The sequence below is a fragment of the Callospermophilus lateralis genome, chromosome 19 (genome assembly GCF_048772815.1).
Source record: "Callospermophilus lateralis isolate mCalLat2 chromosome 19, mCalLat2.hap1, whole genome shotgun sequence".
Lineage (NCBI taxonomy): Eukaryota > Metazoa > Chordata > Mammalia > Rodentia > Sciuridae > Callospermophilus > Callospermophilus lateralis.
The window spans coordinates 9,584,886-9,607,356 of NC_135323.1; the positions used below are offsets into that span (position 1 = coordinate 9,584,886).

The 22,471-nt window shown below is 43.0% G+C and overlaps 1 protein-coding gene across 5 annotated transcripts in view; it reads right to left on the minus strand.

The window, feature by feature from the left end:
- The window catches only part of Cpped1 (calcineurin like phosphoesterase domain containing 1), a 97,656-nt gene that overhangs the window by 65,440 nt on the left and 9,745 nt on the right, over window positions 1-22,471 (minus strand). For 3 of the 5 annotated variants that reach the window (XM_076840539.1, XM_076840535.2, XM_076840536.2), the window contains exon 2: window positions 14,630-14,848. The exons of 1 other annotated variant lie outside the window; for it this stretch is intronic. In XM_076840539.1, coding sequence (XP_076696654.1) covers window positions 14,630-14,848 — 219 coding nt within the window. The remainder of the gene's footprint in view (window positions 1-14,629; window positions 14,849-22,471) is intronic. One more of the 5 variants, XM_076840537.2, reaches the window with a different exon arrangement.

The following is a 22,471-nucleotide window of genomic DNA, read 5'->3' on the forward strand; positions in this document are numbered from 1 at the left end:
TTTTAAAAGAGGCCTGAGTCCTCCTCACACACTGCCAGATGACATCAGATTAAACACTGTGCAATCATTTACAGGAGACAGTAGTGTGTCAGAGCATTTGGCTGAAAAGACCATGTTTCCAAATAAACTTGTTCACTCTCTAGGACTGCTCTACAACAGCAAAATATGTGGTATCAAAACTGAATAAGTTACAGGTGAGCTGAGCAAATATCCACCATTTCCACAGGGTGCTGTGGCTACTGCCATGGCTTCACACGGCTCTTAGAGTATCTGGAATGAGAACTGGAGAGTCAAAGAAACAGAAACTCATTTTTATCCTTCACATTGCTGCTTCATGTACCTATGGTCCAGCATGGTGTTGAATGAAGAGAAAGGAAAACAATGACATTACCCCATTACAGCCAGCGCCTGCATCTGTCACGGGTCCTGTAGTGTATGACCTTCTCTAGTTCTCAAACAACCCAGGAGAGCAGACAACATCACTCATGGCTTGCAGACAAGGATGCAGAGTCTCAGAGAGGTTGAGCAACCTGCCCATGGCAACTGGCTCCTAAATGACACTCAAGTTTTAATCACAGGTCCATCTGTCTCCCAAAAGCCTAAGAACCTATCACTTATCTGATATGGAGTTAATACTTGGGACACACATGGATAAATGGAGAGAACCTACCCAGGCCCTCAGGCTGGTCAGGATATGAGAAGCACCTGCAGTCCCCACCACCACAACTTCTGAGCACAAGCTGGGCATGTGCCATGCATTCCCCATCATCTGTCAGCCCGCCCACTGATAGAGATGTCATGCTCCATGCTTTATTCACTCGCTTGCCTGAGGTTAGAGGCTCATCAGTCACATCTTCTGACTCTAAAACCCAGACTCTCAACCACCTAACCCCATACCTGAGGCCAATGGCAGCAGTGACAACCTGAGCTTGCGCCATGTTAACAGTGTAGATGGATTAGGCAGTCCACAGTAGAAGGAATGGCTAACAACTGGTTCTTGTGTAGAATCTTCAAAAAGCCAGGGTTGCATTCAATTGAAGCTGAATCTCAGAGGTAGGCATGACAGGGATGACAATGATGGCAGCGACTACAGAATCCATCAAGATGGAGCGGGAAGGAGGAGGGGATGCAAGCCACCATTTATCCAAGCTAACAGTGTCCCATCCCCATAGCAAGCCTCTAACGGAGGGCTGCTGTTAGCCTCCTTTTACAGAGGAAGCCTAAGGTCTCAAGGCCACTCCAGGATGGGGGTGAAGGCAATGTCCCCACCTCATCCTGCCTCTCTGGAAATGCAACAGGAAATGAACACAGGAGCTTGCCAGCAAGGATTTGCCTGGCAAAAAGCCTGAGTGGGACTTGTCAGGGTTTGGGAATGGAGGAAAGATGGTTCAGGTATGAATCCAAAAGGGTCACATCCTATATGCTCAAGGGAACAATGACAGGACACGTGGACTACCAAAGGAAATCCCAGGAGAAGAGCAGGGCAGACATACCCAGCAGGGAGCGCAGGAGCAAATGTGGCCCTGTGGTGGTGACTCAGGAGGTGGCTGGGGACTGTGCTGCAAATTTCCACTAGTCAGGTTCTCATTGCAAACAGGAGAACTGGAGGGCTGGGGCTCAGTGGTGCAGCACTTGCCTAGCATGTGTGAGGCGCCGGGTTCAATCCTCAGCACCACATTAAAAAAAAAAAAAAAAAAAAAAAAAAAAAGTAAATAAAATGAAGATGTGGTGTCCATCTACAAATATAAAAATATTTAGAAAAAAACATAAAACAGGAGAACTAGGAGAGTTAAAGCAGAGAAGCAATTCATTAAAGGATATTAGATACTTGTGAGTCTTAAAGAAAGCTAGAGAATCAGGATCTGAGGTGAAGAGGTCTGAGGCAGGCAGCCCCCTAATTACATTTAAACTGTCCCCAAGGAGAAACACATACCTGGGCACAGAGCCCTGGCGTGTCCTGGCAACCCTGCTGGCGGCAGGTGCTGGATGCTAACCCTGGCCTGAACATTGGATGTAGCTGCCACCTCCCTCTAGGATGCACATGGATCCTATCCCTTTCTTAGTGCCACAGAGGAAGAATCAGGTCTGGGTGGTCAAGGCCAGGCCACATAAAGGAATCCCAGCTGCAGGGAAGCTGAAGAGAGTGTCAGGGATCTAGCTTCCATCACAGCAAGTTTCTGCCTCCCTCCCACATACATCCTAAAGGAACGCCCCAAATGTGAGAGCACTGGTCAAGCAAACGTCAAGTTCTATCTTTCCTAAATAAGTGCATGCTAAACTTGTCATAGGTAAAATCAACAATTTTACATACTCCAAAATAAACAAAGAATCTAAGAGGGCAATGCTGAGGTTGGGGTAGGACAACCACATCTATCCTCACTAGAGCTGGGGATTGCTATTCTGATGTGCTGTTTTTCACACAGCCATCAGCAGGCCGGGTCACTGAAAATGATCAAACTGCCTTCCACTCACAAGTGCCGCCAACCTCCTGCACTGTGTGCCAAGTGTTTAGAGATCCCTCAATGGGGAACACTGGGGACTGTTTTTAATTTACAGATGAGTAAAATTTTAAGATGTGACAACTTTGAGTACCGCTGCCCTGATCTATTAAACAAAGAACAGCGATTCCCATGCTGTGTCTTCCCAGGTTAACCTACACCTGACAATGCTGATGTGGCCCAGGGCTGGCAGGAGGCCCAGATTGTAACCATGCTTCCCGCATTTCCACCTGCACACGTGGCTCTGCCCTGATGTAGATGGAGAAAGAGCATTTTGCACATGGATCCAAAAGGGCAACTCGGGTTGGCTGTCATCAGGTGCACGTGCGGACACTCTTCAGAGCTCTGTCCTGGTTTGTTGTGCAGCCTTGGCTCAGCTGGGGACAGCAGATAAGGACTTGCCCTAGGATGGCTGTAACTCAGTGAAGCGGGTAGAGTGGTCCAGGGAAAGGAGGTCCAAGCCCCGAGCTGAGCTGAGCGGGAGCAGGGGTCACAACCTGCTGTGCTCTTTCCCTCTGTCCACAGCCACGTCGGGCTGGAGGGGGTGGTGGAGGGAAGTGGGTCTGCAGTTTCCTTTTGGGTTAATGAAAGTTCTAATATTGATTGTGGTGATATTTGCTCTGTGAAGATGCCAACAAGCAGTGGATTTAAGTGAATGAACTGCACCTTGTGGGAAATACATATGGATAAAGCCATTATTACAAGTAAAACAGAAGTAATTATAATGAGGGGGCATTAAATGCCAGCCAGTGATCTAATCTAAGCATGCTGTGCATTATAGACTATCTCATTTAATTCTTAAGAGAAACTTGTAGAGTTGGTACTATAATTATCCAGATTACAGATAAGGAAACTCAGTGACTTGCCCAGGTTATAAGCTAAATCAACAAGACCATCTTTTTTAACTGCTGCACATTTGCAGGTGTGGGCTCAAGGAGGGGCCTTGTAGCACTGGTCATGGCAGGCCACTGGATACAACCTAAGTCATCTCCACCAGATGGGGACTGTTCAAATACGTGCTGGTGCCTCACGCCCTGGAAAGAGCAAAACACATCTGCACATGCTGCTGGGGAAAGGAGACAACAAAAACAAGGTGATCAAATGCTGTGTCTTTTTTGTTCCTGTTTGCAGTTTTTAAAAAGTTAAAAGCTATACATGCAAGTGTGTGCAAGCATGATAATTTCCTACCACTTTTTCATGAATGCAGTTGTCTCTGAAAAGCAGCAGGTCAATGGTGACAGAAGCATTAGTTTCTTCTCTGGAGCCTTTAAATACTATCTGATTTGATTTTTTAAACCATGAAAAGACAGGAGCTACTCATCCCACGTTGGTTTCAAGGAAGCCTTTTCTAGCTCACCCACAGGTCAGGGCTTCACACTGAATCCCCTCCACACCTCACTGGCATCAGCCCCTGAGGGCCCCTGTCATGTTTCACTTGTGTATCCTTATGTTTCAACCCCCCCTCCCCCCCCCCCCCCCCCCCCCCCGCCCTAGCCCAACTGGTCTGTAAGCCTCCTGAGGATAGACACTGGGCTTGTTTCTTGCTGAACAATGCCAGGCACATAAGAACACGGACACATATTTGGTTTTATTAGAAAAACAAATAAGTAAATGAATCAAAATCTTATGACTTCAACTGCCAGCAGTCAAGGACTGAGAAACAGGAGGGTTCCTCCCAGGAGACTGTACTTTGTGACAGGAAGTATGGCCCACCAGGACTGGGGAATGTGGCAGCATGCTGCCACGAGTGGAACTTAAGAAGGTGAATTATTCCTTCAATTAAACACATTTACTTTCATCTAGTCCCAGAGAATTTAGAAAGCCATAATCCCTTCCATCTCTAATGCTTTCATTATCTTTTCCTAATTAATTGAGGTGTGTAAACTCATTGATCTAAAACTTTGCAGGCATCAACATCACTCACATGGTGATCCAGCGCCACATTGCCAATAGATCAGACTTAATCAGACTCTACCAGTTTTCAAATTATACATAGTATTAGACAAAATTTAATTTTGCCTCCAAAAACTACAGCTTATTGTACTGGCTGCTCCCAGACATTTATAGCAATTCACTGTTGAATATGTACTATTAACCAACTTAGGATACAATTAATAAAATGAATTTAGCTGTTTGACATAATAGGTAGCTTTGGTATAATCCAAAATGTGCTTTAATGTGCTTTGGAAAAAAACAGAAAAAGATTAAGAAAGGTAAATTATCTGAGTGAAATTTCTAAAGTTGCCACCTTGTAGATCAATACAAAATTTCTTCACAAGAATATTTATAGATTATGACAGCAGTATTTTACCCAAATAACACATAAAAAGGAAAGGAATAGTACATTTTTCACACAAACCAAATAATATATATTGAACAGAAACTGCGACTGTTTTCTATAAACTGTTTAGGAACAGGAGGAATAATATAGAATTTGAAATATGAAGATGCATTTCTAAACCTCAGGGGTTGCAGAACATAAGCCCTCACAGTTCCCTAGGTAAATGCTCCGTTTCCCAATCTCTCATTACTTTTTTCATTTTGCATTCTGATCACTTGACCAATTACCTGATAATTGAACCCCTGTGGGATCATGCCCTTTTTTAGTACCTAATTTAGTTGGTAGAAAATAGGCCCATCAAGGAGGTGAAATGTTCCAATTCCAGGAAATGAGTGTTTAGAGCAAAAACAATAAAGGGCAGACGTCAGCTAAACAAAAGCTGGGAAGACACTGGCGTTGCCAGCACTGTGTTGGGGGCCTCTGTGAGAGACACAGCATCCATTCACCCGCTACATAAAACCCTGAGGAAGGGTGGGCATGGAAGGTGCCCAGGACTGTCCTGCTGAGAGGGCTGGTCCAGCATCTGCCCAGTGGCCTCTGCTGTCATTGTCAGCTGTAAAAGAAGCATCCCAGGTAGAGCAGAACAGGGGAATTCAGACCACAAGCCCTATCTGCTCCTTTTCCCTCGGGGGCTCTTGTCCTCTTCAGAGTCATAGAGGCCTGTTTTCAATAAGAGCTCTCCAGAGAACCAAAAGGAGGTGCATAGGTAAGAAGAGAAGGCTTACTATGAGAAATCTGCCCACACTACTTTGGAGGCCATGAGGTCCCACCACCCACTGTCTGAAAGCTGGAGGTTAAGGAGAGCTGGGGTGTGACCAGGTCTGAGTGGGACAGGTGTGCTGACGTCAGGCAGGAGGAGGCAGTCTTCTCTTCTTCCCCTTTTTATTCTATCAGACCCTGATGGGCTGGATGATGCCTACCCATACGGGGAAGGACAGGCCTTCCTGACTCAGAGCACTGACTCCAATGCTCATCTCCTCCAGAGATCCTCACAGACACACCAAGATAATGTTTCACCGACTACCTGGGGACTGCTTAGCACAGTGAAGTTGACCCCTAAAATGCACCATCACAGAGGTCTCAACGATCTGATGAAAACTGGACCTTCTCCCCACCTCTTCCCAAAGGCACTGATGCAAACACCCTGAGCTTTGCCCAGTTTTACAGGGTTCACAGGCTGGCCAAGGCCTACCCACAGACCTTGGACCCAGGTTAAGAAACCTGCTCCCCTTTAGTCCCTTTTTAGACATTGTATTACTTGGTATCCCAAAAGGAAATATGCAAAAAAGTTTTTCTTTAAAATCTAAAGATTTTCTAGGAGAAGCTGGTTCCTCTTGGATACAGGTACAACTGTGTTTCTGCAACAACTCTCTCTGGCTAATCTTTCCACTTAAATGAATCCCACTAGGACTCACCCACCCATCTGTTTCTGCCTGTCATCTTGGCTTCCTATGTGAGCTTATATTTTTCTTTGGTCCCGACTTAAATTTCTTATTTATATTTTCCTAGTGTATGCCTGTGTTCTTTTTAAGCCTTCTCAAATGCTTCATGGAACAAACAAATAAGGCAAGCCGCTCTCAATTTGCAGGTTTTGATCCCAATGCTGGAAACCAGAAAGAATGAGATTAAAAGCTTCCCTCCGCCACCAAAGACAGTTGTTTATACACAATGGAATATTACTCAGCCATAAAAAAAGAATAACTATGACTTTTGCAGGTAAGTGGATGGGTCTGGAGACTATTATGATAACTGAAATAAGCCAATGCCCCCCAAAACCAAAGTTCAAAAATTCTCTCTGATATGTGGATGCTTACACACAACAAGGTGAGGGGGAGAATAGAAATTCAGTAGATTGGACAAAGGGGAATGAAGGGAAGGGAGAGGAGGGGACAGGAATAGCAGACAGTGAAATATATCTGACACAACTTTCCTTTATACATATATGAATACACCACAGTGAAATTTCACATCATGTACATACGTAAGACTGGGGTCCTCACTAGAATAAGACATATTTCATGTTTGCATAAATATATCAAAATACACTCTACTGTCATGCATAACTAAAAGGAACATTTTTTTTAAAGGACAGCTGTTAACTAGTCCCTTTTATTCATCTCCAATCATTTCTTTTCATTAAATAACCAAATGTATTATACTAGCTACAACTAAGTAACTTTCCAGCCTTAAATTAAAAGTAGAGTTTCTGCCATTGAGCCTGTACTTTGGTCAGTTACAAGTGCATGTGTTGACTGTGAAGAAGCAGTTCTAACTTCTCAAAGAGCAAGAAGGAAGGCACATGTGCACACACATGTGGGCTGTTAATTTGAGGGCCATGGGGATATGTGGTCTATCCTCTAAACTTGGAAGGGGAAAAGAATTAGACTTCCACCAACCTCTGATGTCTATCACTTCCTTCTACTTTGAGGTTAGGAGAAATTCTCAGAGGTATCAAAGCCTCTGTGACTTTCTCATTAACAGAAATTATAAGGACTTTTCCTATCATATCACAGTTGCTGCACGGACCACAGAATGTTGTTAAGTTCACTGCCATTCTGACACCATGGTAGTGATCAGCCGTGCTCTCAGACTGTGTTATGCAACAGACTGACAAAGAAGCATCGATATTTCTCTATCAAATAATTTCTAAAATATTTTGGTGACTATTTCAATATTAACCGGTTTCCTTGGAAACCCTATATATTTTATTTTACACATCTGAAAACATCATTGTGATATAGATCAAGACTTTTTCAACCTGCCAAAAGATCCAAGGCACAAAACGGGTTAAGACATTTTGACACTGTTCCAGCAGGCAGTGCTGCTCCTCTGCCACGTCACCATGTGGCAGATGCTGGCAGGGTGGAAGGATGATCACACACCTAATCAGAAACAACTTTTCAAGTAATGCTCCAAGTTCCCTAATTAGTAATATTAGGTAAATTAGTTCGAACCACTTTTAATCAGCTTCGGCAGAAGAGAGGTATTGTCACTGATTGCTCGGGTGCTTTCACGGTGCTTATAATGGATGTGAAGGGGCAAGGGAGCCAAGGGGCCTGGCTGATTGCTCTGAGGCACTGCTCCCACTCGGCCCGCACACAGCCTGCTGGAAGGACTGAACAGATGGCCCAGCCCATCCTCAAGCTTGGCGATACTCTGATTAAGGCATCATATTTTTACATGCAAATAACTCCCTTTTTGTTTCTGTATATTAAACTGCACGGGAAATTTGCCTTTAAATCTTGGCATTTCTTGGAGCCTGGAGTAGGCACTTAAAAATAAAAACCCAAGGCTAATTACACAGCTGAGGAAATGAATGTGAATTAACTGAGCTTTTTAAAAACAAAACAACACAACAAAAATCCCACTTCAATATGGACAAAAGGGCTTCCACTCAAGGGAAACTACCTGAGATATAGTAGGCAGAAAAGGACCTTATGGCTTATGCGACAGGGACTGAGGCCTTCGTTGCTCAATAAAGCTCACACAGGAGGCTGTTGGTTGGTCCCTGACCCTGAGAGACGACCCCAGTGAACCACAGAGTAACATGGCTAATGTTCACTCTGTGCTGATGGTTGAGTGGATCCCAAACCAAGACAACCCACTTCAACTTCAGGCCTAAAGAGACTCTGCTCAGCTGGCTCCACAAAAGCACATCTAAGGACACCAGAGCCGTGGTACCTATGTTAACTCCTCCCACAGTTATCTCATGGAGATTATCACTGCTAGTTATGAACAGAAGAGGGGCTTAACCAACTATGAAATTCCCATCCAGGAGCACAAAGTGGTGATTAGAAACTTGATATAAAAAAGAGATTTTCCCAACAGATGAAAAGGGAAAGTAAGCCATAGAACAACGTATACAGTATAATCACATTTACACTTAAGAAAAGTGTGTTTATGTACATGCACCTGTAACTATGGAGACAACACACACATACACACACATACACACACACACACACACACACACAGCTTGGAGGTAGGTGAACTTGAAAACATTGGAGGGATGAGATAAGGCCCTTTTCTGGCCACAATCTTAATCCTGGCTTTGGTTTTCAAAATTATACCCCTGAGGCTTTGCTTATCAGGGTCTGTCTTGTACCACAATTACATGCATGTGTTTGTGCCTTCCCAGCCTGAGGAAATGAGTACCAACCAGTCTGGGCTGCGTGAATCACAGAAGGACACATGATTATGTTCTTTGCTGAGAGCCCAGCACACCAAGGCATTCCTTCTTTGCTCAACAGCTTTATTTCCCAATTCTATACATTCATCAGAGATCTCCAAGTGGGGAAAGAGCCTTGATGGTCATTTGGGCTTGGATAATCTTATCCAAGATTTGGCTCAGCCCCTTACACCTAATTTAAGGTGAAAGTTACCAGGTGAAATTTCACTTTTTAGGTTTCACTTGGGTCTTTTTCCTGGTGAAAAAGCATCATGGTATCTACCAGTAATTGTACTTTACATCCCATGGCACCTGCCACTCTTAACTACCAAGCCATTGATCAATTGGCTTCATCTCCTCTCCAGCCTTCTGCAGCGGTATCTGCAGAAGCCCAGCCCTTCTCCATCTTGAAGTTAAGACTTCTCTACATAACTGGATTACTCTGCCCATATCTGTAGCAGACATCACCTTTGTGCATGTACCCTCTCCTCCAATTTGTTGAAATCATTTACGAATTCAATTCCATTTTCATATTGAGTCACACTGGTCCCAACAGAAATGGTCCCAAAACATCAATCACAAGACAACTAGAACCATTTTAACTTTGAGACTAAAATGTGAACACTGTGCAGTGGATATGCAGAAGTAAACTTGGGGATGGCATTAAATCAGAATGAGGAAAAGGCTCTGCTTCTCGTGATGAAAGGTTTCTTCATCTAAAAATTCCAAAGTATCAATTCTGCAGATCCATAAATTCTTATCCAAAATGCTCTGGGCCAGATGTCATTTGAAATTGGAGTTTTTGAACTCTGGAATGGTAATATAGGGTCCAGAGTGTATACTAAATAACACCTTAAGCAGAGGATCAGGCAGCAGTCTGTAATGGAACCTAGAAATATTTTACTAGCAAAACATATGAATATTCTCTCTACTAGATAAAGACTATAAACAGGCTCCTATCAACTCAGAGCAGTTTTACTGTCAACCAAGTTAGTTTCAAATTTAAGAAAAAAAAATCTTAATTTTCATAGCTTTCCAAATTTTGGAATAGCAGATAAAGGACTATGTACATGCACCTGACCCAAATCAAAGATCTAGTTCTAGCTCCCCTGATCATTACACATACAGATCTTTTAAACCATGTGTGTGTACTTGTTTTCCTGAATATTCTGCTACCATTCTGCTATGGACATTTTCTATAGGAGAGGGCATCCTGTTTTGGTTATTCAAACTATTCAAGAAGTAAAATAAAGTCTACAAATTTAGAAGTACTTTTTTTGAACACTGACCATAAGATTAAAAGAAAGATGCTTCTCTTGCTAAACACTATGACCCTCACCTAAAGATAATTTTTATACACTACTGCCATATATACAGAAATTATAAATAATACACTGAAAAACAAAAACTATAGGGCCCACACATTTTAGTCTAGTAATTGCTTCTCAAATCTTATTATCCACAAAATTTACCTGGGATTTCATAAAGATGCTGATATTCTAGATGCTGCTACTGCTCTGGGGCCACCTTTTAAGTAGTGAGGCTGCATAAACTTTGGAAATAGATGAACTTGAGTCCACCACTTAAGGAGCAAGTGGCCCTAACTTCACTGCTCTGAGCAGGTTCCCCACTAGTTAAAATGCAAATGACAACGACATCTCTGGAGACTGTTGTGAGTAGGTGAGTGAGCAGCACAGACCTTGTACTCCATCCGTCCTGTCCTATGATGGACTGAATGATGCCCCCAGGAGGTCTACATCCCAGTTCCCAGAACTTGTCAACACACTACCTTGAATTTGCAGGTGTGATCAGGGATCTTGAGACAGACAGATCATCCTGTGCTATCTGGATGGGCCTAATATGATCACTAGGGTCTGTACAGGAGTGAGGCTGGACAGTAAGAGCAATAAAGACAGTGTGAGAGGAAGGAGCAAAGGTCAAAGAGGAGAAAAGCTGCAGGGCTGCAGGCTCTGAGGAGAGCCACGGAGTGCAGGTAGCCTCCTGTTGCTGGAACCCCTCAGAGGAACTTAGCCTGCAGATTCTGCAGGTTGGACTTCCAGCTGCCTGGATGGTATGACAATAAATGTGTGTTGTTTCAAGCCAATGATTCTGTGGTAACTGTTTATAGCAGCTCCAGGAGATAACACACCATCTACTGGAGTAAGCTACTGCAGGTTGGCCTCCCTCTGCAGAACAGAGCAGTTTCCGAGGCCACAACATCACCCAAAACTCAATCAGACCAGTTACCAAAGTGGAGGCTGGTATACAAAGACCTCTTCAAGGAGACTACATGAAGGGAAGAATCTGCCCACGCTGCTGTTTGGTTGGTTATAGCAAGTTTTAACGAACAGGAATGGACATGTGTATTAGCAGCAAACGTCTAGGCTCACAGGAATCTCTTGCTCCCTCACTGTGCCACATGTTCTGGTTTATCAGCTCCACATGGAATTGCTTGAATAATAATGTTCATGAGGACACTAGCAGTGAGTCAATGCCTCAACACCAGGGGGCTGACCAAAGTGACCTCGGGCTTAAGACAGAAGAACTAAATATCAATGGGCTCTTTATTTGTACAAATGTACTTTTTTTGTACAAATGCTACTTTTAATATGGCTTAGCTCATACAGAAGCTTCATAAAATAAGAAAATACCTAGATAACACCAAAGATGTCTGTAGAATGAAAGCACATGCTCAAAACAAAATGGGCTTTTTCAAAATGAAGAAGGTCGCGTTTCTCAGGCTTCTCCCTATGAGCTTTGGTAGCAGTAGCTCCCCTTATCATCCATGCCCCTGCACTTCCCTTCGGGAGGGGAGCTCCGAAAGGCTTCAGGTCATTTCTATTCCTCTAAGCAGCATTCCTAAGCTGCAAAGGAGGACCTGGCCTCTCACTGCCACTACTGTGTCCACAGCATCTAGTATTGCAATCGGCACCTTCTCTGCACACAATGAGTATTTGTGGGAAATGAATATTATGATGGATATTTATAATGGAAAAGATATTATGACTTTCATTTTAAAAAAACATTCTGAAAGATTTTTTGCTTCATTTTGAACTTGAATCTACTAGGTCCAAGATATTATTTATGGTGGAGTTAAAAGCATACTTTCTGATTTTTGCTGCCTATTAATATATGCATTTGATAATTTACAATGTGCTAAGCAGTCAAAACCAATAATTACTTTTCTAATTATTTGCCCTGTGTACAAGCTAAATGAAAGGGAAGGCACTTATTGCACATTAAAAAAAAAATGATAAGTAGTTTAGTAGTTTTAAAATGTTCTGTTTAATCTCAAACCACAATATTCAAAACAATTAAGAGTCCTCTCACTGGCTCAGTTAAAACCCCACAAAATAGTCCAATCTTCAGAAGAAACTATGAATTCTGCTCTAGTCACAATGAATATAGAAGACATCTTCAAAACTTTGCCAGTTCATACTTATAAAGTCTTCTGACCAAGTGGTAGGACTGATCATAAAAAGTATGAATTTTACTTATGCACAATATATTCTTTTTAAGAAGCAATGTAATTGCATGGAAAGCTTTTATTTTAAATCTGATTTTGAAATATGACTGAATATATTAACATAAATCAGAACAAATCCGTAAACATCTATGAGAACATGTTAATGTAATTCCAGTGAGTCTCACAATATTCTGTTTTTAAAGAAAAAAAAAATCACTAGACAGAACATGTAACTTGGAATTTTATATTCAAGTGTGCAGAAGAAGCAGAAGTTGGTTCAACACGTGGTCCAGGTTGAAAGTACAAGCTGATGTGCACATACGGCCACATAATCCCAAGTCAGACCATTTGGAAGTAGCACTAATCCATTCGTTAACATTTCATCTTCTTTTACTCAGTCCTCTGTGATTTCTGACTCCTTCAGAAGCCTGGGCAGAGTAGTTGCTTCGGTACCGCACAACTTCAGCACCTGTGAGCCCTCAGCCATGCATTGCCCAGGGTGGCCAAGTTTATAAGCAGCTAAGATTTTTACCTCTCTGCAAACTCAGGACCATCTTCATGAATACGTTTCTATACAGAGCCAGTGGGATGCTTACCTCTGCAGCAGAGGTATGAAGCTGCTGTCCCAGATTGGCTCTAGATGGATGGAAGCTTCAAATTCTTGCTGCTTCAGTGGGTTCTTGGCTTAGAAACTGAGGCCTTAAGGAGGGAAGGGTTTGTGTTCACCAGGTCCATCAATGGTGTCTCCCCAGGGATAAGGGCACTGGGTTCTCCCTGGTACAGGCAATGACGTGGGCACATACACACGTGACTCAATGCAAACTATGAGTAAATAGAGAACAAGGGGAGGTCTGAGGGTTCTCCCTGCTGACTGTGCTCCTGGAACACCAGGCAGAACAATTCTGGCTGCCCGTTTTTCATTCTTACATCTTCACTCTGGCTTTTGTTTGGAGTCAGAGGCCACCAGACAAGTAGACCTTGGTGGAGAAAAATTAACAGCCTCAGGCTTCCTGTGGAGTACCCTGGACTCTAGGGAAGTAAGAGATCATGGCAGGACTCTGGTTCCCAGGGTACAGGCAGAAGGTAAAGTTAACCCTTAGTGAGGGTCCACAACCACTGCTGTGTTTTTTGCCATGGTCTTCAGGTCATCTCTGTTCCTCTAAGCAGAGATAGGGACACAGATAAGAGCAGAGGCCCTGGGAGCCAGCTCTGCCTCCCTGATGGGCAGGGACACTTTCTACTTGCTTATACTTGCTCACTGGGCTTCAGCCCTGCCTGGGAGAGAAGAACATTAGAACAGATAAAACAAAAGGGAGGGGAGCTCGGAAAGGCAACTGCTGTTTTTGCATTCCCAGCATTTTAGTTGTCTTTAGAGAAACCATCCTGTTCTTCGGACTGCATGATTATAGTAGAGCTGACCTCACAGCCTGGGGCCATGTGAGCTAGATGAGTGAGATCTGGAATTTGGACTGAACCACCAAAAATAGGGCACTTTACACTGTTATTTCTGTAAAAAGGGTATAAACCTAGAGCTCCCAAGAGCCACTATGTAGAGAGAACCTCCATTCAAATGAAGTCAACTTAGAGAAAACAGAGCTGGGCAATGGTGAGACCAAGCACAGATAACAACCTTAGAGCCCCTAGATCCAGCTATATCCAAAGCCCAGATCTGTCCCTGAACTTTACAGCCCTATAAAAGCAATGTGGACAAGAATAACAACTTAAACTACTTTAGAATAAATTTTTCTAATTTGCTACTGAAAAAGCACCAACAAATACAGAAGTTAAGAGTAAGAAGAGGGAAGAGAAAGAAGATTATATTTATGAGTATGAAATATGGAAACAGTTCAGGTTTGTCCCTAGAAATGTGGGAAAGTGACATGGGGTGGAGGTGAGGGGGGCCTGGTCTACTTTTCATATTAAGCCCAGATCATCAGGACAGTAGCTCTCCTTAACTACTGTGATTAATCTCACCAAATTCTAAATATAAAATGAATGTGCCTTTTCTGATGTACAGTGATACTGCACCAATCTTGAAAGGGAAGGGGCCATTACCAAAGAGAGATGCTTCTAGGGGAAAATCATTTCTTTCCTTGCCCATGTACGTGGTCATGATTGGCTGAAGGCAAAATGGTCCCAGCGAGGACCCGTCTTACCTGGCATGGCGTGGATGAGGTCGCCACAAAGAACAAAGAATCTGGGCTTGGGGTTCAGCCTGTTGATGGCTTGAATGGCTTGCTCAGTGAGGCGGATCTCCTCCTCCCACTCATCACCGCTGCTGTCACAGTTCCCAGTGGACCAGGCCTTCATCAGCCCAAACTGTGGGTCTGCACCCTGGATGAAGTAGAATGGGCCTTTCCATTCTCTTTCCTTTTCTTAAAAAAAAGAAAAGGGGGCAGGAGAGAAATGGCATAAAACCTGTCAGTGAAGGCATCCAGGTTACCATGCAAGTGGATATGATATTTTTCTTAAATTAAATAGGTCATTTTAATAAGCTACTGTTCAAACATACTATTTTCCTGTCATAGTCTAGAGAATTTTGATTTATACTAATTATGCCTGAGACCTGGTAATTCCCAAAGGCCACAGGAAGCCACATGGACTGCTGCAGCCATGCAACCAAGCTGCTTGCTGAAGAGCTGAGTAGCCAAAGGGAAGCACAGACCACAATAGCAGCCGTGTGGACGCTCTGCAACAGGGTTCTCATTAGAATTGAAAACACCCTAAACTGAATGCTTCCAGAAGTATTATATTTAAATTACTAGGTAAAGTGCTTGCAAATACTTTTCTGCCAGGCTTAATGGCACCATTTTCGCTGTTTTGGGGATGTAACACAATTTTAATTAGCAAACTTGGCACTGGAAGCTCTGGTTATCTGGTGGGAAATGTGGTGCCAAAAATGAAATCTTGAAATAAGTCAATGTGAAAAAAAGAAGAAGAAAAATCAATGCTAAAATTTCAAAGGCAGTGTGAGGTGGCCATCAGCACGGTGTGAGGTGGGCATGGGGAAGGAAGGGATTGACATTCTTTTTTCCCCAGTTTTATTGAGGTAAAATTGATGGGGGAAAAATGTATGCATTTAAGATGTTCAACTTGATGACTCGACACACATATACACTGTGAAAAGATCACCAGGATCACTCATTAACATATTCATCGCCTCAGCTTATTTTTGTGTTTGGATGGTGAGAAAACCTAAGATTTACTCTCTCAGCAAGTTTTGAGTATAATACATTATTATGAAACCGTCATCATGCTTTACACTAGGCTCCTAACAACAATTCATCTTTTAAGATTTTTTTTATTAATTGAGACATAACTGTTGTACATGCTTATGAGGCGCTGGGTGACGTTTTGATGTAAGTATATTCTGTGGATGGGATGTTCAAATCAGGAGGAGCAGGTCTATCTTCTTGAACATTTATCATTTCTTTGCGGTCAGAATGTTCAAAAATCCCTTCTTCTAGCTTACTTACTTACTGTTATCCATAGTCACCCTACTGCATTTCTCTTATTTGCATTTTTACTGGTTGACCAACCTCTAGTCTTGAAAAGGGTTCTCTCTTGGGTGCCCTGAGCATAAATCACCTGGACTGCTCTTCAAACTGGTTCTGCTAGGCCAGAGCTTTGGGGATCTGGAGTCTGCATCCTTATACACCACAACTGCCACTGCAACTCCATTCTTATATACCACAATTGCCACTACAACTCCATCCTTATACGCCACAACTGATATGGCCACTAGCTATGCAAAAGTTTAACTTGTTTTCTTGTGTGTTTTTTTTTCTTTTCTGAGTCCTTCTTCAAACAAAATCTTAGGTGGCAGATCAATATTGAAGACATGAAAACCAGAACCCACACTTCCCAGGTAGGATCCAGGGATACAGCTCCATCTAAGGAGCCTTGGTTTATAGTTCCCTCGCTTGTCCTTTGAGGAAACTGAGGCTCAGAGAAGCAGTGTGATTTTCCTAGTGTCCCACTAGGCCTTAAAGGCTAGGACAAAACTGTCCATGATCTTCATGCTGTTTTTCTTTTTCTTTTGTTAATAAACTAATGTAGTCTACGTGCTACCTAAACCAATGGTATCCGCTTTGAAAGTCACAGCTATAGTATGGCTTCCAAAAAGCTCCTTAGAATGATTTAATGACCCTGTGTTTGATTCACACATATCTGGTAGTATAACCGAGAGCCTATAGTTTGCCAGGCCCCAGGTGAGGAGCTGGTGATACATGGATGATCTGGACACAGGAGGCCCTGCTCTCACTGAGCTCAGTTCTCCTAGGAGAGAGCCAGTAACAAGGAAAGTTGCAGGAATAGCTTGGGGCTATTGAGGGAGAAAGCAGGAAGAGCTTGGGGCTATACAGGGAACTCAGAGCCATAAGGCCTGGGTAAGTGGACAGGGAAAGCCTCCAGAAGGGGGAGACTGAGCTGTAACAAAGAGCCTTTCCATGGAACCTTCCATGGAACCTCCCAGAGAGCTGGCTATCTCAGAGCGGACTTCTGGCTTTAGCCTACCACTATCTTCTTAATTCCCTTTTCAGAAGCTTAAAAATAAGCGAACAGAATTACTTGTCTGCATTTTATAGAACAAATGGTACCCGTGCATCAACACACTAGTCAACAGCCAAGGGCACGGCTGTTCCACAGACCAGCACGGGACCCAGTATGAAGGAGGAATGTTTGACATGTGCACATCTTGTTGCACAGGACGACAAGATGGCACCACTGAAGGACTGAAGGGTTTGCCCATTCATCCAACCCTTACCATGTGTGGCAGAGGGACTAAAATGGTCCCCAAAGATCCCACCTGGTGATATTCACATCCTTATGTAACCCTTGAGTGTGGGGTGGACCTAATGACAATACAGTGATGGGCTGTCCCTTCAAAGCAGGCTAGAGAAAGACCATGCTCTCCCTCCTTCTGCCCTCCCAGGAGGTTATGAGCTGTCATGTTGTAAACGGCCCTATGAAGTGGCCAGCATGGCAAGGACACCTGGGGCCAACAGCTCAGAAACTGCATCCTGCCAACAGGCGGAGCAGTGAGTCAGATGAGACCAGAGCCGTGGCTGACCCCCTGGAACAGCCTTAGGAGACTCAGGGGCAGAAGAACCTAGACTCCTCACAGAAAATGTGAGATGAAACAGGTTTGCTACTTCAAGCCACTGAGTTTCAGGGTAAAATGTTCCACAGAGATGGATACCTGTGAATCAGGTAGAAGAGACAAAGGGTGAAAGGGTCAAGGAGACTTCAAAAGAGCTGAGTGTGTTTCACAAAATAAGAAAAGCTGAATTCTGCTTCATGTCTTAAAGTTGTTAACAACATTTATTTATTTTACTTGTTTAATAACCTTTGTACACTGCTCAATGCTTTTAGCTATGTTCCGACTCTGAGGCCCTTTGCAGAGCCATTTAAACTGTATAAATTAATCAGAACCAGATCTGAGAGGTGATCAGCACCCAAGGTCGCAGCATAAATCAACCTTCTACAACAGAGTTTAGAAACCGTTCCCCACAGCAAACATTTTAACAAGTAGTTTCCTATGACAAATAGTCACAGCCTCAAAAAGTCAATAGTCCTTGGAGCTATTAAAATAAATCTTTCATTACTTATTTACCTAGTAAAAACTTAAGAAAGGCTGTCCATTTTAGGATGACGAGGCACAAAAAAGATTCAATTTAAGATGAATGACAGCTAACACATCCAGACTCAACCTACTTTATCTAATAAGGTAATTTGTTGACTCAGGGCTCTAAATTCTCCAAGGCATCTGGATCCTGCTCAGAAGTTGGTGGTCTTTGGTCTCATCTTAATTTTTTAAAATATTTTTTAGTCGTAGATGGACACAATATCTTTATTTTATTTATTTATTTTTACGTGGTGGTAAGGATCAAACCCAGTGCCTCAGGTGTGTGAGGCAAGCGCTCTACCAGTGAGTCACAACCCCAACCCCTCATCTTAATTTTAATTCAAGGCCGAATTAAACATTTGGGGCTTTACCATGCTTAGTTCTAAAAGGAGAAATCTTTTATAACAACTCTCGAATCCCTCAAAAGGATAGCTTTTTCCATTATGAAATTGAATTCTTAATAATATGTGCATTAAATTATTTCACCAAAGACCAGTCATCCCCAGGACAGGCCCTGGGTAGCAACTGACCAATGTCTGTGAGGGTTGGGGTGAGTTTCCCACACATTCCCTTTCAAGGCAAAGACAAGCCTCTGCCCTGTGCACAGTCCAACTCTCAGGGGACCCTCTGGAAACATTGCTCTGGCAGTTCAAGCCACGTTTGGCTAAGCTGAGGCCCATTTCTAAAGCAGCACAATCAAGAGCACGTCATTATTGCCAAAACCAAAACCAAAATCAAAACCAAATTCACTTAGAGATTCAGCTTTTCACCTCTTTTCCTAGAGAAAGACTTTGCATGTGAAACTGCACAAAGAGGGAAATCCTGACCACTGCTCTAAGAAACTCCTGGGAATGGAGGCTCAAGGGCAAGGGAAGAGGCAAGGATGACAGGACAGCAGTGACACAGGCTGCTCACAGGCACAGGGGGCAGGGCTGGGTTCCTGGCAGCAGACCCGGAGCATCCACAGGCTTTCAAGGTAGGTTGGATAGGCAGACTCTCTAGCCGGCCCAGACCTATGGAGTCTACATTGGAAAGAATCCCCAGTGACCTTTGTGCAAACCCATTTGGGAAGCCAGGGCCTGGAATTCATCAAGGAACTCCGCTCCCTGGCCATTTCAGTGTGTTGGATAAGAAACAGGAGTGACTTCTATTTCCCTAAACTGAAACTCCACTGTGAGGGATTTTGTTGGTGGTAGTGCTGGTGCTGGAGATTGAACCCAGAGCCTCCTACATGCAAGGTGAGTGCTTAGTTATATTCCCAGTGCCCCCTCCCCCCCTTTAATTTTTAGACAGGATCTCAGTAAGTTGCCCACGCTGGCTTGGAATGTAGGATCCTCCTGTCAGCCTCTCAAGCAGCTGGGATTACAGGTGTCACCGCTGTGCCTGGCTAGAGGTTATTTTGTTGTTGTTAGTGTGTTATATTTTTGTTAGTTTTGTTTTGGTCTGCAATCTTCCTGCTTGGTTTTAGGTCCTGCCTATGTTCACTTCAGGTATTTGGTCCTAAACATTTCTCAGTTTTGTTGATGAATGTCTAGTTGTCACCCTTTACATGTGCCTTTCAAAATCAAGTCAAGGTGCTTTGAATGTTAAGAAATTAACTGGGGAATTCTATACAGTGAGTTCTGACACTTTTGATTATATGTGACTGTGATGGATAGTGTATGCATCCACAAGCAAGGATGTGTGTGCACCACACAGGTGTTTAAAAGTACAACAGAAAGATGCATATTTTTCTTAGAACATATAAAGGAGCCCTAAATGATGTCTTTGATGAGACCCTAGTCAAATTTTGAGGTAAGCTAAATACTTGTGAAATAAATTAAATAAAGTGAGTCGATTAAATTTCGATCTCATTTCTGACACAGATGATACCAAAATAAGACAGTAATCTTTGGAAACACCTGATACAAAGCCCTGGATGATGCCTATAGTGTATTTAGTGTTGATACACAGTAAAGCATACATTTAACTAAAATACCAAAATCAGCTATGAGTAAGAATATCCATAATGAATTTAATCTTTCAACAAACACAAAGAAATGATATTTAGCTATCCACTGCTATACATCAAATCAGCACACATGGAGCAGCTGAAGACGGATACTCATCTAATATCTCACAGTTCCTGGGTTCAGGGCTCTGGCATGGTTTAGCCTATCCACTGCTCAGTCTCCTGACCTGCAATCAAGCACTGGCCAGTGCTCAGGAATCAACTAAAGACTAACATGGGATGAGATCTGCTCCAAGCACTTGAAGTTGTTGGTGGGATGTAGCTTCTTATGGGATGTGGGACTTGGGGGCATCAGTTTCTCACTGGCTGTGAGCCAGGGGCAACCCCCAGTTCCTTCGGCAGCTCAAAAACATGGAAACTTGATTCATTAGCACCAGTACGGAAGAGATCTATTAGCAAATGGAGTTACAATCCTGTGTGGAGCAGAGATGAATATGACATCCCCTCACTTCTGCTGTGCTCCTTCTAACACATAGGGCATGAACACCAGGAGGTAGGATTATGGGGCACAGATGAGAGTCAGCCACAGATGGCAACATAAGTTACTCAGGTGACCTCCGAGTTTGCTCCTGACATTCTAGTACTGAGCAAAGTAACCCACTTACTGCAAACCACCTTAAAGAGGCTGGAGAGCTTAACTCACAGAAGGCACTGGACACTGTCATTACAGGAAAGACTGGCAGGGTTGCTGTAACCAGCCTTTCACTTAACCAAAGTGGGATACTGAGGCCTGGCTAGGGGGTCCCAGGGCTCAAGTTCAAGATCACACTATTGGTGAGCAGCAGCTTTTACCAAAGGGCTAGTCATGATCTCAGTGCTGTTGAACTGGAGAGAGCCACAAAGAAGAAGGAATAGGCCCCTGGCTGCCCCAAAAGTTGTCCCTCTTGTTGCAGGCATTTTTGTCTCCAAAAAATATTCTTTCAAATGGAACTTTTTGTTAAATTAAATGATACTCTCATAAAGATAATGCTGGCAAGGCCCAGAGTGTTCTCCTGGTCGCTGTGATGTCCACAGTTTCTGCCAAAAACACAGGCTGATTCAGGGTACAGGCTGGGGTCCAGACACCTATCTCTGGAGGGTGCTAATTGGTGATCTCCTCCAGACATGACAAACTCAAGGTCTGGCTAGCAGATGTGTTCTGCTGGGCCCACGCAGTGTTTATAAAATTCTGAATTTGTTGCCAACATTTTTAATTCATGAGTTTGATATGTGCCTGGATTTCTGGATTCTCGTGGAAAATCTGGTTACACTGGGCCCAAATGGACAGTGCCAAGGATTGGCTGGGGCTATGTGGCTCTTTACATGGGGCTTATGCTCTTGAAATTGACATAGCCTACACTTGGCCCTTGCAGGCACCTGCAACCATAGCCCTTATCTATGGTAACCCTTCCCTTTTGCTCAAGGTGGGAAAGAGAAGACCCAACAAATGCAAATAAAATGAGTGGAACTAACAAAGAGTCAGGGGCAGAAACTGGGCAGAAACAGGCCCGAAATGCCCATTCTGCCACAAGGCTGATTTCAGAACAAGATGACAACACTGGCACAATTACAGGGAAGCCGGGTCTAGCTAGAGCATCTACGTCTGTCTAAACAGCCCCGGAAAAAACATACTGAATGACCACCATTCTCTAAATCAAGTTTTAAAATTAATTTTAAAATATATTTTCAGAAATAATTTGCCTTAGAAATCCTGTTTATCTGTTTCATTGAAAAATAAGATTGGCCACTTCCAATTTCTGCTATTAAACTATCATAGCTACCATCTTTCAAAATTGAGAGATTAAACAGTGGATTTGGAGTAATATTAAACTATGTGCAGAAAAGACTTGTGAGTTTTCTTTAAACAATTTAATCAGGTGCAAAGCAACTGCATACACAGAAGAATCTTAAAAGCCTGTAAGAATTCATACAATGCCTCACCATTAATCCTCCCTATGAGACTCTGTTTATATGCCAAAAATCCTGCCTGAAGGACAGACATTCCAATTGCAATTCTCTTTACAGTTTGCACTTTCAATATCACAAACTAATGTTTTCTTGGATTTGTCTCTGCCAATATATTTCCTCTCGCTCATTTTTATTATACCTCTCAGGCATATTTGTCAATTGTAAATGAAAGCTGACTTTTTAATATATACCAAGAATTAGAAATTTCATTGATCCTTTCCATATTACCAGCTAATCACAGACTATAATAAATGCATACCCCAAAGCAAATGAGTCACTGTTTTCATCACTGACCAGGAAAAGACCAAGGAGAGTCACCATGCCATTAACAACTAAAACAGTCATATCTGTGCTCTTATGAAGAGCTATACCTGTTAATTACATAGAACCAAAAATAGTTCAAGGTGGAACACA